This window comes from Solanum pennellii, chromosome 8, assembly GCF_001406875.1.
Source record: "Solanum pennellii chromosome 8, SPENNV200".
NCBI classification, from domain to species: Eukaryota; Viridiplantae; Streptophyta; class Magnoliopsida; order Solanales; family Solanaceae; genus Solanum; species Solanum pennellii.
The window spans coordinates 69,112,716-69,127,212 of NC_028644.1; the positions used below are offsets into that span (position 1 = coordinate 69,112,716).

The 14,497-nt window shown below is 32.0% G+C and overlaps 3 protein-coding genes across 3 annotated transcripts; 1 reads left to right on the forward strand and 2 right to left on the reverse strand.

Moving 5' to 3' along the window:
* Positions 1–1,960: 1,960 nt before the first annotated feature.
* On the forward strand, positions 1,961–5,377 carry LOC107028630 (probable polygalacturonase). The gene is made up of 6 exons (XM_015229772.2): positions 1,961–2,116; positions 2,196–2,531; positions 3,779–3,899; positions 4,014–4,188; positions 4,286–4,356; positions 4,481–5,377. Exons 1-6 carry the CDS (start codon positions 2,081–2,083, stop codon positions 5,191–5,193), a joined length of 1,452 nt encoding a protein of 483 aa, XP_015085258.1. The 5' UTR covers positions 1,961–2,080; the 3' UTR covers positions 5,194–5,377.
* A 1-nt stretch (position 5,378) lies between these two features.
* LOC107028631 (mitogen-activated protein kinase homolog MMK2-like) lies at positions 5,379–8,815 on the reverse strand. Its single transcript, XM_015229773.1, has 6 exons — positions 8,454–8,815; positions 8,137–8,266; positions 7,901–8,038; positions 6,564–6,896; positions 5,953–6,136; positions 5,379–5,850 (listed from the first exon to the last, which is right to left on the reverse strand). Exons 1-6 carry the CDS (start codon positions 8,624–8,626, stop codon positions 5,669–5,671), a joined length of 1,140 nt encoding a protein of 379 aa, XP_015085259.1. The 5' UTR covers positions 8,627–8,815; the 3' UTR covers positions 5,379–5,668.
* A 1,572-nt stretch (positions 8,816–10,387) lies between these two features.
* Positions 10,388–13,780, reverse strand: LOC107028139 (transcription factor MYB21). Its single transcript, XM_015229190.2, has 3 exons — positions 13,569–13,780; positions 12,773–12,902; positions 10,388–11,428 (listed from the first exon to the last, which is right to left on the reverse strand). The coding sequence occupies exons 1-3, from the start codon at positions 13,699–13,701 to the stop codon at positions 10,696–10,698; spliced, it is 996 nt and encodes a 331-aa protein (XP_015084676.1). The 5' UTR covers positions 13,702–13,780; the 3' UTR covers positions 10,388–10,695.
* Positions 13,781–14,497: the final 717 nt, after the last annotated feature.

Consider the following 14,497-nt stretch of genomic DNA (forward strand, 5'->3'; position numbering starts at 1 on the left):
TATATATATATATATATAACATGTGATTATTGTCACTCTCGTGATTATGAGTAAAAAAATCGTATTTATTTCATTACAATCTTACGTACCTGATTAGTACGCTAGTTGATGAGTTCACGTGCTACCTCTTTTAGCGTTTGTAAATTTCTCCCTAGCATGGGCTATAAGTCTGTTACCATATAAAATTAAAGAAAGACATGTGCATATATAGCTAATTAGTTTAAAGAATTAATCTTTTTAAATTTCCAAGAACTTAATTAGGCAATATTTTTAATGTTATCATTTTTTTATTTGGAGAGAACAAAGTACCTTAATCTTCTTTAAAGCTAAGCCTAAATGAGGCATCCCACTCTTGATCTTCAACTAGTATTAAAAAAATATTACTATTAGCTAGTAGATAGATGCCAAAACAAGTAGTAAAAGAAAAAAAAAGTTGAAAAATTACTCATATGGCTTGTTGGAATAATTAATATTGCTTTAAATTTGGAACACCATTGTGTAAATGTGAAACTAGAAGCATACGTCAACTTTAACTAACAAAATGGGCAGGTAATAACGTGTTGTTTTTGGCCTCAAGTCTTTTTTCTTTTATTAGTTTGACATTTAGTATTCGATATATACGTATCAGGATTTGATTAAATTTAAATTCGTATATTACAAAATGCATTTTTAGAGATAGTATTCCCAAAACAATTTTTCTATTTTAAAAAATTCAAATTCAAAATCTCTAATTAATTATCACACAATGTGTTTGATTATTGGTTATCTGGTTATAGTCTTAATGTTGCACCTAAAACTTATGTTTATTATCTTTTTATTTGTTTCTGCTCGTTTGTTGGGTTTGGGTAATAGGTCCAAATGTGTAATTTGTTTTCGTATCGATAAAAGTCTAAATTTTATAAAAAAATAAATAAATACTTACGCTTATCGAGTACTTATACAGTTAAACCAAATCGATATAGATATGTTTTAAATGAATTTCTAGCACTTAATCATAATAAATTAACCTAACTTGCATTTCCATTTCTTATTCAACCCGTTTTAATTAACTGATAATCAATATCATTTCCTCAAAAATTTTAAGTGGTAGAAGAGAATATATTATTTATTTTACGTATTCATATCTTCAATATGTAGTCATCATATGCTACCTTAATTTTTTTTTTAACGAAAGTGAATATTATATTTAATTATGAGTGATGGTAAAATTAGAACTAAAAATTACTCTCTGCTCTCAATATCACGTTGGATACCTGAGATCACCTACTATAAAAAAAATAATTTTTAGTAAACTTAATTATATATATTTTTCATATTAACATAGAGATTGTGATTAAACACATACTAGTATTAATACCTATATTATATTTTCTTCTGACCTTCTATTAAAATTTAATAACCAAAGCTACATTTATTCCAAAGAAGCTTATACTCTATTATTTAAAACTTAAAAGTAATGCAAATGTCTAAGGCAAGTAAAGGAGAATTGCAAAAAAGTCATCAGTCCAAAAATCTCATATTCCGTAAAACATTAGTTCGACTTCTCACCAACCCGAAATCCCCTCTCGATAATGTTGGTATCAGAATTTTCACTACTAAAATTTTAAATATAGAAAAAAAATTATAAATACGATATACATATTTATATAAAATATTCTTTTTTATCTTGCTTACTCTTGCTACACCCTTGCTCATATGGTGTAAAATTATATACCCAATTTGTATATCTTAGTTCAATAAATACTTATCCATATTAACATCTTACTTCAAATTAATAGTAAAATGATACAATGTCTTATGTATATACACTTTTGTATCCCAACCGTTGTTAATTGATGTACATGTTTTTCTCAATTATTACTTTTGATTTTGCTACTTAAGATATTTTCTTATTTATAAAAAAAGGACTTACTTTTGAATTTTTACGCAGTCAAATTAAAATGTTAGAATAAATTTTAAAATATCCAAATGCGAGATAGAATATACATAAATCTTATCTCACTAGAGAGACGTTTTTTAAAAGTTAAAACGGTTTTGTATATATACGTCTGACGAATCCGTGAAGCCTACTTACATAATAATGGAGTTTCCACTTAGCACTCTCTCACACATTCCTGTAAATTCTCTCGTTCTCCTCTTTGCTTATTAGTTTCTACTTTGTTTCGCATTTTAATTGAATTAATTTCTTCTGATAGGCAATTCGCCGAGTTTTACTACTCGCCGTGGTGATTCTAGCGGCGTTCGGTAAAGCTCACGGCCGGCATAAAGTACACAAATGGGAAACCGTAGAGTACCCTGCCATAAGTTGCAGAGCACACACTGCATCGTTGACGGATTTCGGCGGAGTCGGCGACGGAAAGACGTTGAATACTGACGCTTTTCGAACGGCGGTTGATCACCTGAGTCAGTTTCAATCGGACGGCGGTTCAATGCTGTATGTACCTGCCGGAAAATGGCTGACGGGGAGTTTCAATTTGACCAGCCATTTTACTCTGTATCTCGACAAAGACGCCGTTCTTCTCGCCTCTCAGGTAATTTTTTATTTTTTTTTTGCATTTGCTGATTTCTTAATTCTTAATTTTGTTATCAAATTTAGAAATGAATATTATCACGATAATGTATGATCCGTCAATTTGTTTAAGTTTGAACGATTAATTATCAATCTATTAAGCAACTCAATTATTTTGACCCGGCTCATCTAAACGTTCAAATGTTTAAGTTTGAATGGATTAATCATCCACCTACAATTATTTTGACACGGCTTATCTAAATGTTGAGCTTATTTGAACCAAAATATTTTGGCTTAAGTTGATATATAAAACTCATTGAAAAAATATTTGAATTTAAAAGGTTTTTATTTGATATAAATTATATAGAGTTATACGGAAAAGGAGGCATAAATATTTTATTAGTATTATTTGATAAAATAAGATTTTAGCGAATCTTTTGTTTAGCTTATATGATTAGCTCATTTTAATCCAAGTAAACTTTAAGTTGGATCAAATTATTGGTTTTTAACTAAATAAAAATTTAAGTCAAATCGCTCATTTATCACTCCTAATCATAATTTGGAGGAGGAATTTTGTCTAAAATCTGAAGATACGATAACATATTCAATTTAACTTTGCGAGAACATGAGATAGTTTATATAGTTAGGTGTCAACCAAAAAAGTTTCATATGAATTTAATATTTGTACCTTATTTTCCAGTCCGTGATTGAAGGCAGCCCACTGAGAATAGTACAAAAGTTGCACTACTTTAGCGGTGAGAATGTCTCTCAATTAATTAAGTCCAAATCCACCGTAACACTAACTCAATAATTGTTCCCCTAAAATAAAAATAAAAAATCGATCAGTGGATCTTACTAGCTAGGTATAAAAAAATAAGGCGTTCCCATTAGAATAAGGTATACAGAGACTGAAATACAAGAAGAAAAAAAAACTAAACTTCAAAATTTACTCGATATCTCTTTGATGACAAAGTAACTTGCAATTCGCTATTCTTCATGTGTATACATGGTAAACCTCACTCCAGTATAATAACCCGTAAATCCTGGTGTGACAAGCTAGCTCGACCAAGAAAGTATGCAGGGACTTTCGAAACTAAGACCCCCATTTGGAAGATCCCTGCTTAACCAACTCGGCTACCCTTAAGGGATAATGGAAGATAATAGATATACAGAAAAATAATTGAGATGTACATAAGTTGGTCCAAACACCACGTACTAATATGAATCAACTCGGCTCAGCTCTATCACTAATTTTCTGTTGTTCTATAGGATGAAAATGATTATCCTGTGATTGCACCATTGCCATCCTACGGACGAGGAAGGGATACAGACGGAGGCAGATTCATTAGTCTTATTTTTGGATCCAACCTCACTGATGTTGTCATCACAGGTACTCATATGATGTCTCATTAAATATCACTGCTACAGTTTAGTTAAAAAAACGAATGTCTGGATTTGCATCGAAAATTAGAATATTTGTTGCTGATACTCTAAATTCACACAGGTGAAAATGGAACCATTGATGGGCAAGGGCAGCTATGGTGGGACAAATTCCACAATGGAGAACTAAAATTTACAAGGCCTTACCTGATAGAAATCATGTACTCTGATAATATTCAGATCTCCAGTCTTACTTTGGTTGATTCTCCTTCATGGAATGTTCATCCTGTATATTGCAGGTAAGCAAATTAATCTTGATTTCACAAAGTTCAATATTATTTACTTCTAATTCAATAGTTACTGAGGATAAAAGTTAAATTTCTTTGTGAAATGCAGCAACATTATCATCCAAGGCATCACTATCCTTGCACCTGTCAGATCTCCAAATACTGATGGCATTAACCCTGGTAATCTTCCGTAGTGTTTAAGTACGATGATGTTATGAAATGAGCTTAAATGAAGAAGTCAAGATTCATGTAGCCGACCTAATAGCATGAAGTTGTTTTTGATTAAACTGAATCCCACTTGCAGATTCTTGCATAAATACTAGAATAGAAGACTGTTACATTGTCTCCGGAGACGATTGTATTGCTGTTAAGAGTGGTTGGGACGAGTATGGAGTCGCCTTTGGGATGCCAACAAAGCAGCTAGCTATAAGGCGAATCACCTGCATTTCTCCAACCAGTGCAACAATTGCATTAGGCAGTGAGATGTCAGGAGGAATTCAAGATGTAAGAGCAGAGGACATTGTAGCAATCAATACAGAATCAGCGGTTCGAATCAAGACTGCAGTAGGAAGAGGTGGATACGTGAAAGATATATATGTTAGAGGCGTGACAATGAAAACAATGAAATACGTATTCTGGATGACAGGAGATTATGGTTCTCATCCAGACAACAACTATGATCCCAACGCGTTACCTGTGATTGAAAACATCAATTACCGCGATATGGTGGCTGAGAACGTGACCATTGCTGCCAAGCTTGCAGGAATTTCTGGTGATCCGTTTACTGGAATCTGCATATCAAATGTCACGATAGAGATGGCGCCTAAAGCAAAGAAACTTTTCTGGAATTGTACAGATATTTCCGGAATTTCAAGTGGTGTGGTACCTCAGCCTTGTGATTTGTTGCCAGATCAAGGGATGGAGTATGCTTCACCCTGTAATTTCCCAACAGAGAGCTTACCAATTGATGATATGGAAATTCAGACGTGTTCCTGCAGGAAGAAAATATATAACTAATACATCAATGTAATAAGAATTTGTTCAGAAGGAAGACGATATCATACCCACTTTAATTATTCTGTTGCTTCACACTCCGAACAGTCCATGAATATACACTGGTAATCCCTGTTCACTGTGTGAACGAGACATGCTAATATCTGTAACTGTTAATAAATTTACGCAGCCAATATTTCAAGATAAAGTAAAGCAAAAAGATTGTTGGTGAATGCATATTGAACCGTAACAGAAACTACATCAGTGTTTTATAAGCATTCCTAGTCCACAATGTGGTAAAACTGAATAGTCATTAAACAATTTAAAAGATGAAAATAAGCATGTTTTACATCTCATATCACTAGGAGGAATTGCTTAATCTCCTAAACCAAGATATTGGTTTAATTCAGCTCTCTCCTCTGGCGAAACATAACTTACACAATGTATTTAAGGAAAAAAAAATATGTCCTAAATATGATACAGAATTCAGGACAATCCATCATATATTTTGTTCAACAAAGTCCGGATAAAACTTCAAACACTCCCTCCAAATCAGTTCCTTGATCTTTTCTTCAGTGATTGAGGGCTCATCGAAATCAAAACTGAATGGCCTGGGACAAATCGGCTCATCGTTGAGGTCATGAAGAGATGACAAAAATGGGTGACAGAGGGCCTCATCAACTGCACATAGAGCAAGAAAGCTAAAACACACATGAACACATGATGAACTATAAAGGAAAACATATCACGCAGAGGTTAAGGTCAGATTTTTTGGGGCTTTACCTGTAATCCGACGGGTTGGGTCAAAGACAAGCATCTTTTCAAGCAAATCGACAGCCAAAGCAGACATGCTGGGAAACCTTGCAGAAAATTGTTGCTTAGGATATTGAGGAAGCTGTCGGACATATCTTCGGGCATTATCACTTCTCAGAAACTGAAGGCTGGCATCATCAGGTGAACCTAGTAGCTTCAAGACAGAAGAAACACAGTTGAAGCTGGGAACAATAAGCTGATCAAACTGCTTCAGAATCAGAAAATAAAAGTCCCGTCTATACTGAAAGGCCGTTTTTAGTCAGACCTTTTCTTGAACACGTTGTGAAAAATATAAAATGATTTACTTATTCAATGAGCACTATAATGCATTTTCTGCATGGAGTTACAGCATAGCACTGGCTATGACACTGGAAATCACTCTCAACTCCCAACTTCAGAGGGTAGCAATGATTCAATTTTAAAGGGAAGGGATAAGTGAAAGAAAAGAGGAGGTGACATGCAGGTAGAATGTCAGCAGATCAATTTTTTAAAGCTTCCAAATGATTTTTTAAAAACAGGTTCTAGCTAAAGAATGTTGGAAATGTTTGCAAACCAAAGAAAGAATGTGACATGACTTTTACCTCAGTAATGAGTCTCAGCTGCTGCACGTAATCTTTTCCAGGAAACAAAGGTTCTCTTGTCATTATTTCACCAAGAATACAACCAACAGACCAAACATCAATCGCTCCAGTGTATTCTGAACAGTTAAGGAGCAATTCAGGTGCTCGATACCAGCGAGTGACAACGTACTCAGTCATGAAATCTGTCTCAGAAGTTGTCCTTGCCAACCCAAAGTCTCCAATCTTGAGGTCGCAATTTGCATTTAGGAACAAATTGCTTGGCTTAAGATCACGATGTAAGACATTTGCTGAGTGTACATATTTCAGTCCACGTAATAGCTGATACATGAAGTACTGCAAAATTAAGTCAAATGTTATCCAACTATTAGAATCCAGATAAAGTAACAACAGCGTGCCCAAATAAATCTAGGAAAGAAAGCAGTATATTAGAATGTTCCCAATGAAAGCTGGATCAACTTCTAGGATTCCCTCCATGCTATTAACAGAAAATATAAACAATAGTCTAGCTTGGCATGCAAGTCTGGTCCCCCAGCAGGATTGATAACATTGTCAGGAGAACAGAAGAGATTGTTAGACTAACGAACCAAGTGATTAGTGCCTTTTCTTTCTATTGGAGGAACTTATGGACATTTAAATGCTTCCAAAAAATCATTTCCAGTAACTGACATCTTTAAGGATCGGATGACTAATAATCCCATACATATTTTATTTTTACAGGATAGTGCCACAGAATAACAACTATGCTGTAGTCATTGTATAATCAAAATGGGGCAAAACAGTACTAGCTTAGCACCCAAGGGTGTTACCCAGCCATCAATGAAGTGGGTGAGAACCAAAAGGTCTTGGGTTCAAATCCCAGTACAGACAAACAGCACGAGGTGATTTCTTTCTATCTTTCCTAGCATTGATGGATAGAGTTACCTGGTTGTTGATGGGAGGTGGCAGGTATACCGTGGAATTAGTCGAGGTGCGCGCAAGCTAGCCTGGACACCACGGTTATCAAATTTAAAAAAATAGTACATAGCTGCTCACCCTCTACTTTGATAAATTTCCCTAAACAGAACAATAAACACATAATATAACATAAGATTTTCTCTCCATGATTTTGTTGATCTCATCCAAGCTGATTAACTTGGAAATGGTGTTATAACATCAGCTAGACTAGCTCAAGTAATATATGTGAAAGTTTGTTTCTAAATCCTACAACACAGCTTTCTGATAAAATCATACTATAACTTCATGTCAACAATTTGTAGAATCAAAATAGAAAATAAAAGTACACATTTTACACAAATCATAATTATCTAATAACAGAACTGTCGAAAAAGAACAGAAACCTGGCAGTGATCATTTGTCAAAGGCTGTTCAGATCGAATAATCTGATGAAGATCCGTATCCATTAATTCAGAAACTATGTATACATCATTAAAAGCCTCTTTCTTTGGTGGCCTTATGAGGTCTTTGATTGCAACAATCTGAATATTTAACAAAACATTGAAATTACTCACCAATGAAGCAATCATTCAAATTCATTTCAAATACTAATCACCATATAGGTGCACAATACACTTACATTTTCGTGATCCAAGTGCCGAAGTAGCTTAATTTCTCTCAATGTCCTCTTCGCATCAATTCTGTTATCAAATGCATTTCCTATTTTCTTAATTGCAACTTCCTCACGCGTCTCAGAATTTACAGCAGCACTAACAAATAGCAGAACATAACAAACGATTACTCCATCATATACAGCCCCAAAAATTTACTAGTATGAGCAAAATTAATCAGTAGGAAGCGATTTGTTCCTTTTTCACATAATTTACCATTCAATTCACATAAATAGCATATCGAAAACAACAATAATAAGTAAATAAAACTTCACCGGAAACCTACCATACAAGGCCGTAAGCGCCGCGGCCGATTGGACGAATTGGAGGAACGTATTTGCTGAAAACTTCAAATAAGTTGCCGTAAACATTGTAACGAACGTATTGACCACCGTGTATGAGAACTCCTCTGATATCACGACTGCCGGTACTTGAAGCTCCGCCGGTTTGATTAGCCATGACGATGGCGTCGCCGTAGTTAATACTGGTGGTGCAGTAGAGGAAGTCGCCGCGTTCTAGCGGCGTTTAACGAAGACTCGACCGAGATTTATGGTGGTTTAAATATACTTTTTTTCTGAATTTATACCATTGGACACGGCATTGAAATTTTGAAAAAATGCGTGAAGTTAGTAGAGTGGACTATACTTCAGTCTTTCACTATACGGGGAAATGCGAAAATAAAAATTTTACAGAAATTATTATTAGAGGTAAAGCTAAAATTCCGCGAATTTTATATTTTAATTATGTTACGCAGAGTTGGTAGAATCAAGAAGGTATATATATTCAATCGATAATAAATGTATGTAGATAAATTATAGGTTTATAAATTTCAAAACGTCTTTTTTATAAAAAAAAAAATAAATGCTAAAATATACATAAATCATGACAGAAAATTCTCGTTTTTTCATTAAGAGTGATACTTATTAATGAGATAGAAAAATATTTCATAAGATTCATTATAGTATATATAGATAGTAAGATAAATAATCTCCAGATTAACTAATAGTTTAATAACTCTAACTAAACGTAAGAAAAAATAAACTTATATTTTATTTCAAAATTGTTAGTATATTTTATCCCTCTTATGAAACGAGTATTAAATCTTTATATTCCGGTCAATGGTCAAAGATTTTCTGTAAACTCCATAGAAAAAAAATGTATTAAGTCCTCCATTAAATTTGTCCAAAGTCATCTTATTTTATTTTGTTCTTCTTTCTTATTGAAAAAGAAAAACTTTCAACATCTAAAATCTAATACGCGTGGATATATAACATAGAAAAAAAGAAGGGTGTAGATAAATATTTATATTTTTTCTAAAAAAACTTATTAAATTAGATAAAAGTAGTTGAAAATGAAATTGAATGAAGAATTATTAATATTAGGTCAACTTGTTGGAAGTTCTATTCCAAAGACCAACTTGTATATATTTCCACCTACTACTGCTGAGTTTTTCTCTCAGGGGTCAACGGTAGAATTAGAACTATCGTTTTTAATCAGAGGTATTAAATTTAAATTTTAAATATTAAATCACAAATTTTTGAAAATATTTTATCTCAATGAGAGATTTCTTGCCACGAGTTCGAATTCAATTGGATTTATATACATATATCAAATACGTAGTGAGAAATGAGAAAAACTTGCAATGTCTATTTTTTATTTTTTGTTTTCCATTTTCCATTTTGTGTTCGGTTACAATATTGAGGTCCGACTAATCCGAATTTGGCCTCATTGGTGGGGACGCATCACCTATCAAGATATGGCCCAGACTATTATTACTCTAAGGCCCAAAAGAAAGTTAAAATGGCCCAGCCCGAAAAATGGTCCAAATCAAATTGGGCTTATCTTGTTTCTAGTTTTTCTTGTTAATATAGGAGGCGTGTGTTTTTACTTCGTTTTTTATGAGATAATTTCATAAACTTCCTCATACTATACGTTAGGATTATTTTTATAAGCAATGTGAATGTTAAAAGAAGTGAAAAGAGAATAAATCACTATAATAACAAGTGGTGTCATTTTCAATATTCATATATAATACTTTCAATTTGATTTTATATCTCTCTCTATATATACATTTATAAAAGAAAATTTGATAACGTAGTGTCTCGTGAAATTACTTGAGCAACTAATATTTTCTATTTTGCGTAAATTAATAATAATTTCCCACTTTCAAATCATACAAAGAATTTACATGTAACCTACTCCAAATAGGATTGTAAATGTTGAAAATAAATCAAATTATCTATTACAATAGATACATGTAAATTTTTCTTACACTAACGTCTGTAAATATATATAACTTAAACTCTAATACTAATTGGTGAATTAAAGAATATGTGAAACATTTCTCATAGATAAAAACTCAATGTTATTTCCCTCTCACTTAATTTTAAAAATATGTCCAAAGAAACACTTTTAATTAATTAACATGCTTTCATTTCACTCTCTAATCTATTTCACAACTCAATTAATAAAATTAAAAAAAACTCCCGAAATAATTCAAAAAAAAAAAAAATCAATCTTCAATCATCTCATAAAGTAGAAGGAAAAGAAGATAAAATTTGTCCCATATTGTTTGATGTAGTTGGATCTATAATCTCATGATCACCACCAATTGATCCATTTTCTTGATCCCAAAATAGATAACTTGGACAACATTGTTGTGTGTCAACTTGACTATTCCATTCATTCAATTCATTATTATTTTCTTGTCCTTCCAATATTATATTATTGTTATTATTACTACTAGGTATTTCCATTGGTGGTACCATACTCTCTATCAAAGGTGGCAAATAATTTGAATTCATCCCTATCGCGTACGAAGATGTCTGTACTTGTTGTTGATCTACTTGCCAGCAGAACTCTGAATTCAATATCGATGTTTCTTGAAATAACGAGGTGTTATTAGTAGCATTTCGATTTGTGGCATCGTTAATAAGAACATTTGTCATTGAGTCAAGTGAACCACCATCAAAAAAGAACAATTGGTTTGGTGAATTGAATAGGGTAGAATCTTGGAGGAGTACTTGAGATTTTGTTCCAATGTCTTGTGTGAAGAATATATCTTGTTGGCTTGTAATTGTGTTATAATTTGTCAATTGAGATCTTTGATTTTGATGCTGGTGGTGATGATGATCAGTAATTGAAGTTGTGTTTGTTGATGATTTTGAAGTTTTTTTTAGCTTCTTTTTTATCCAAGAGTTCCAGTAATTTTTTATTTCGTTATCTGTTCTTCCAGGTAAATGACTTGCTATATGTGCCCACCTACAATGTTGTTTTACATAGGAAATGTTAGAAAATGAATAGAACAGGACAAAATCTTTATTTTCGAGAGGTTTGGAAAAAATAATTATAAGAAGGTAAAAAATACTTTTTCTTCTCTGTCAAATCATACTATTTTATCATGATTAAGTTAAAATTAAAGTTTAGAATATGTAATGACTAACTATAGTTTAGCAAAAAGAGTGCATGTGTTGCCATGTGTTATGTATTCTATTAAATTAATGTAAATATCAGATCACGAGTAAATTAAGTTTTTATCACTACAAACTATAATCGTCCATAGAAAATGCATTTGGCGGCCTTTACATGCTATACAATAAAATTCTTTACATAATAAAGTATATAAAGTTATAAATCTATTTTCAATATCAAAATAAATTATTATTCTCTTCGTTTTATTTTATATGACTTTAACCCAATAGTTCTTTTTTAATAGCATGTAACTTGTTTGTGAACTCTAGTGATATCATACAATAAATTTAAGAGTAAAATAGAGGATAAAAAAAAAGAGAAACTATTTGATTAAATGAGTATTATTATCAACTGAAAAGTACATTTGATGTTACCTTTTTAATTTAATGTCCTTTTCTAGAAACTGCTTTGACAATGAAATTAATTTTAAGTGCGTTTTTTGTGTGTATCATATGCACATAATTTAATAGTAGACAAATATATTATAAGAGTCTTGCTTTCGAAGTGAAACATAATTTAGAAATTGAAAGGATGAATAAGTGAATTTTAAATACTTACACCACTAGTACTTGCTATAACAACAATAAATTCAGTTAAATTCTATTAAATGAGGTCTTGCAATAACAATAATAAATTCAGTTAGATTCTACTAAATGAGGCCTTGAGAAATAGAGTATAATTCTACTAAATGAGGTCTCGAGAAATAGAGTATACTTTAAATTTTATTACTATCCTTTTGAGGTAGAAACACTATTTCTAAAAAACCCTCGATTCAAGCAAATTAAAACACTAATTAAAAGAAAAACATATGAGCTAATAGCAAAGCAATGTAAAAAAATATTTAAAAAAAGCTATAATAACAAGATATGATCACCAAAATATCGTAATTGATATTAATCATTAAATATAAAAAGTCAAAAACTACGTGAATATATATACTAATACTACAATCGACATAGAGCTCTATACGTTCACCTATCAAAAGACAATGTACATTATATGTGAAACTAAAAGAAAGTTTAAACTAGCTATATAGAATACTTTAAATTTGAAAGAAAAAAAGGACTTAAAATGCAATGAAAATAAGACAATTTTTATTAGTAGTAATTAGTAAGAAATTTAAAATTAATTAACCTGTTGCCTACAGCTCCATGTAGACTTATAATCAACTTTTCTTCTTCTGGGGTAAATCTTCCTCTTCTAATATCAGGCCTCAAATAATTGATCCATCTCAAACGACAACTTTTTCCACATCTTTGAAGCCCTATAGGACCCAAAACAAACCATTAGTTGATTAATTAACTACGTCTCAATCTTAAATTAAAAGGGTCAAGGGTCCCGATACCAATATATAAACTAAACAACAATAACAATGTATGTAAGGATGATTTATTAGAGGTCAATGAAGTGGAAAGAGAATTATGAGGTTTCGAATTACAAGAAAAGAAATATTCACTAGATCATTATTCTTCTCCTTTTGAAATTAGCGTAACTGACCTGAACATTACAATTATTAAAAGAAAAAAAAAAGGAACTAGGGAACTTCATTATATTCAAACAATGTGAGTTTTTGTTTTTTGCCAATGTTAATGAATATCACTAACACAATAATATTGTATGTACATTATATAGTATAGTATGACGAGTTCAGTATTTAGAGTCAATGAATTCTGCTTTTTATATATACGTGCCTTACTAATATCCTTTCATGCAAAAACACACACAAACAAAGATAGAAGGGTGGGATTTATAGTGTTCATCCTAGCTCCATATATCGAAAAATCGTCACACACTACGTATACAAGGTCAAAATTTTCATTTTTATGTATATATAACAAAATGATGAACGTTTTAAGTGAAAATTCTGTCTTCGCTACTGAACTGATATTATTGAATGTGTAAAAGAAGAGTATAGAGTTAAAAGAGTGACCAGCTTTTTCAGGGACTTCACTCCAACAGCCATAGCCATGAGAAGTAATATATCTGATGAGCTTTTCATCTTCTTCTGGTGACCAAAGTCCTCTCTTTACCTTTTGTTGATTACAACATGAATGATGCCCCATGTATGAATATCCTTTCTTTGTATGATTATAATAATTAATTAGTAAAAAAAAAACAAATTAGGCAAAGTGATTAATTTAGTGTGTGTTGAAATTTCATTTGCTATAAATACTCCAGCAAAAATGAATCATCTTTCAAAGAGTGCCGACATTACTTACTATTCACTTTGGCCCCATCTTGTAGAGTACTAGTTTCCATCTAACCCTAAAATGACGTTCCATCAACTTTCTATTCCTTTCTCGTTTCGCACTCAGTGTCTGGTATCCATATTAGCGCTCCAAACAAGATTTTTTTCATATACAAAATTCGAACGAAGACATCTGATTAAGAATGAAGCAGTCGTCGTCTCATACCAATGCACCAAAACCCAAATTAATATATCAAACGATATTCGCAGTAAAGCCTCGATTAAATACATATTATGGGATGACATACCTCCTTAAAAATTTAAATTTTTTTCATATTCAAAACTCGAAATAATACATGTGATTAAAAATGAATTAGTAGTCTCGTATCACTGTATCAGAACCCGTGTTGATATATATCAAACTTTCTACTCTATGTCTATATCATTGTGTGTACCAAAAAGTCATTGAATTAATTATTATGTCTTGTTAGTTCTACGTAGACAAATTGTGTATTTTGTAACAAACTCCAATAGTAAATATTATTAATATTCAACCATGCCGTTTTGTTCGGTCGAGTACCCTTTACCTATCTTTTTCGTCTTTTTTTTTTTTCTAGCACAAGTCACGTACGTAAGTTGTGAGATCACACTAGGGGTAGGGGTCTGGGGGG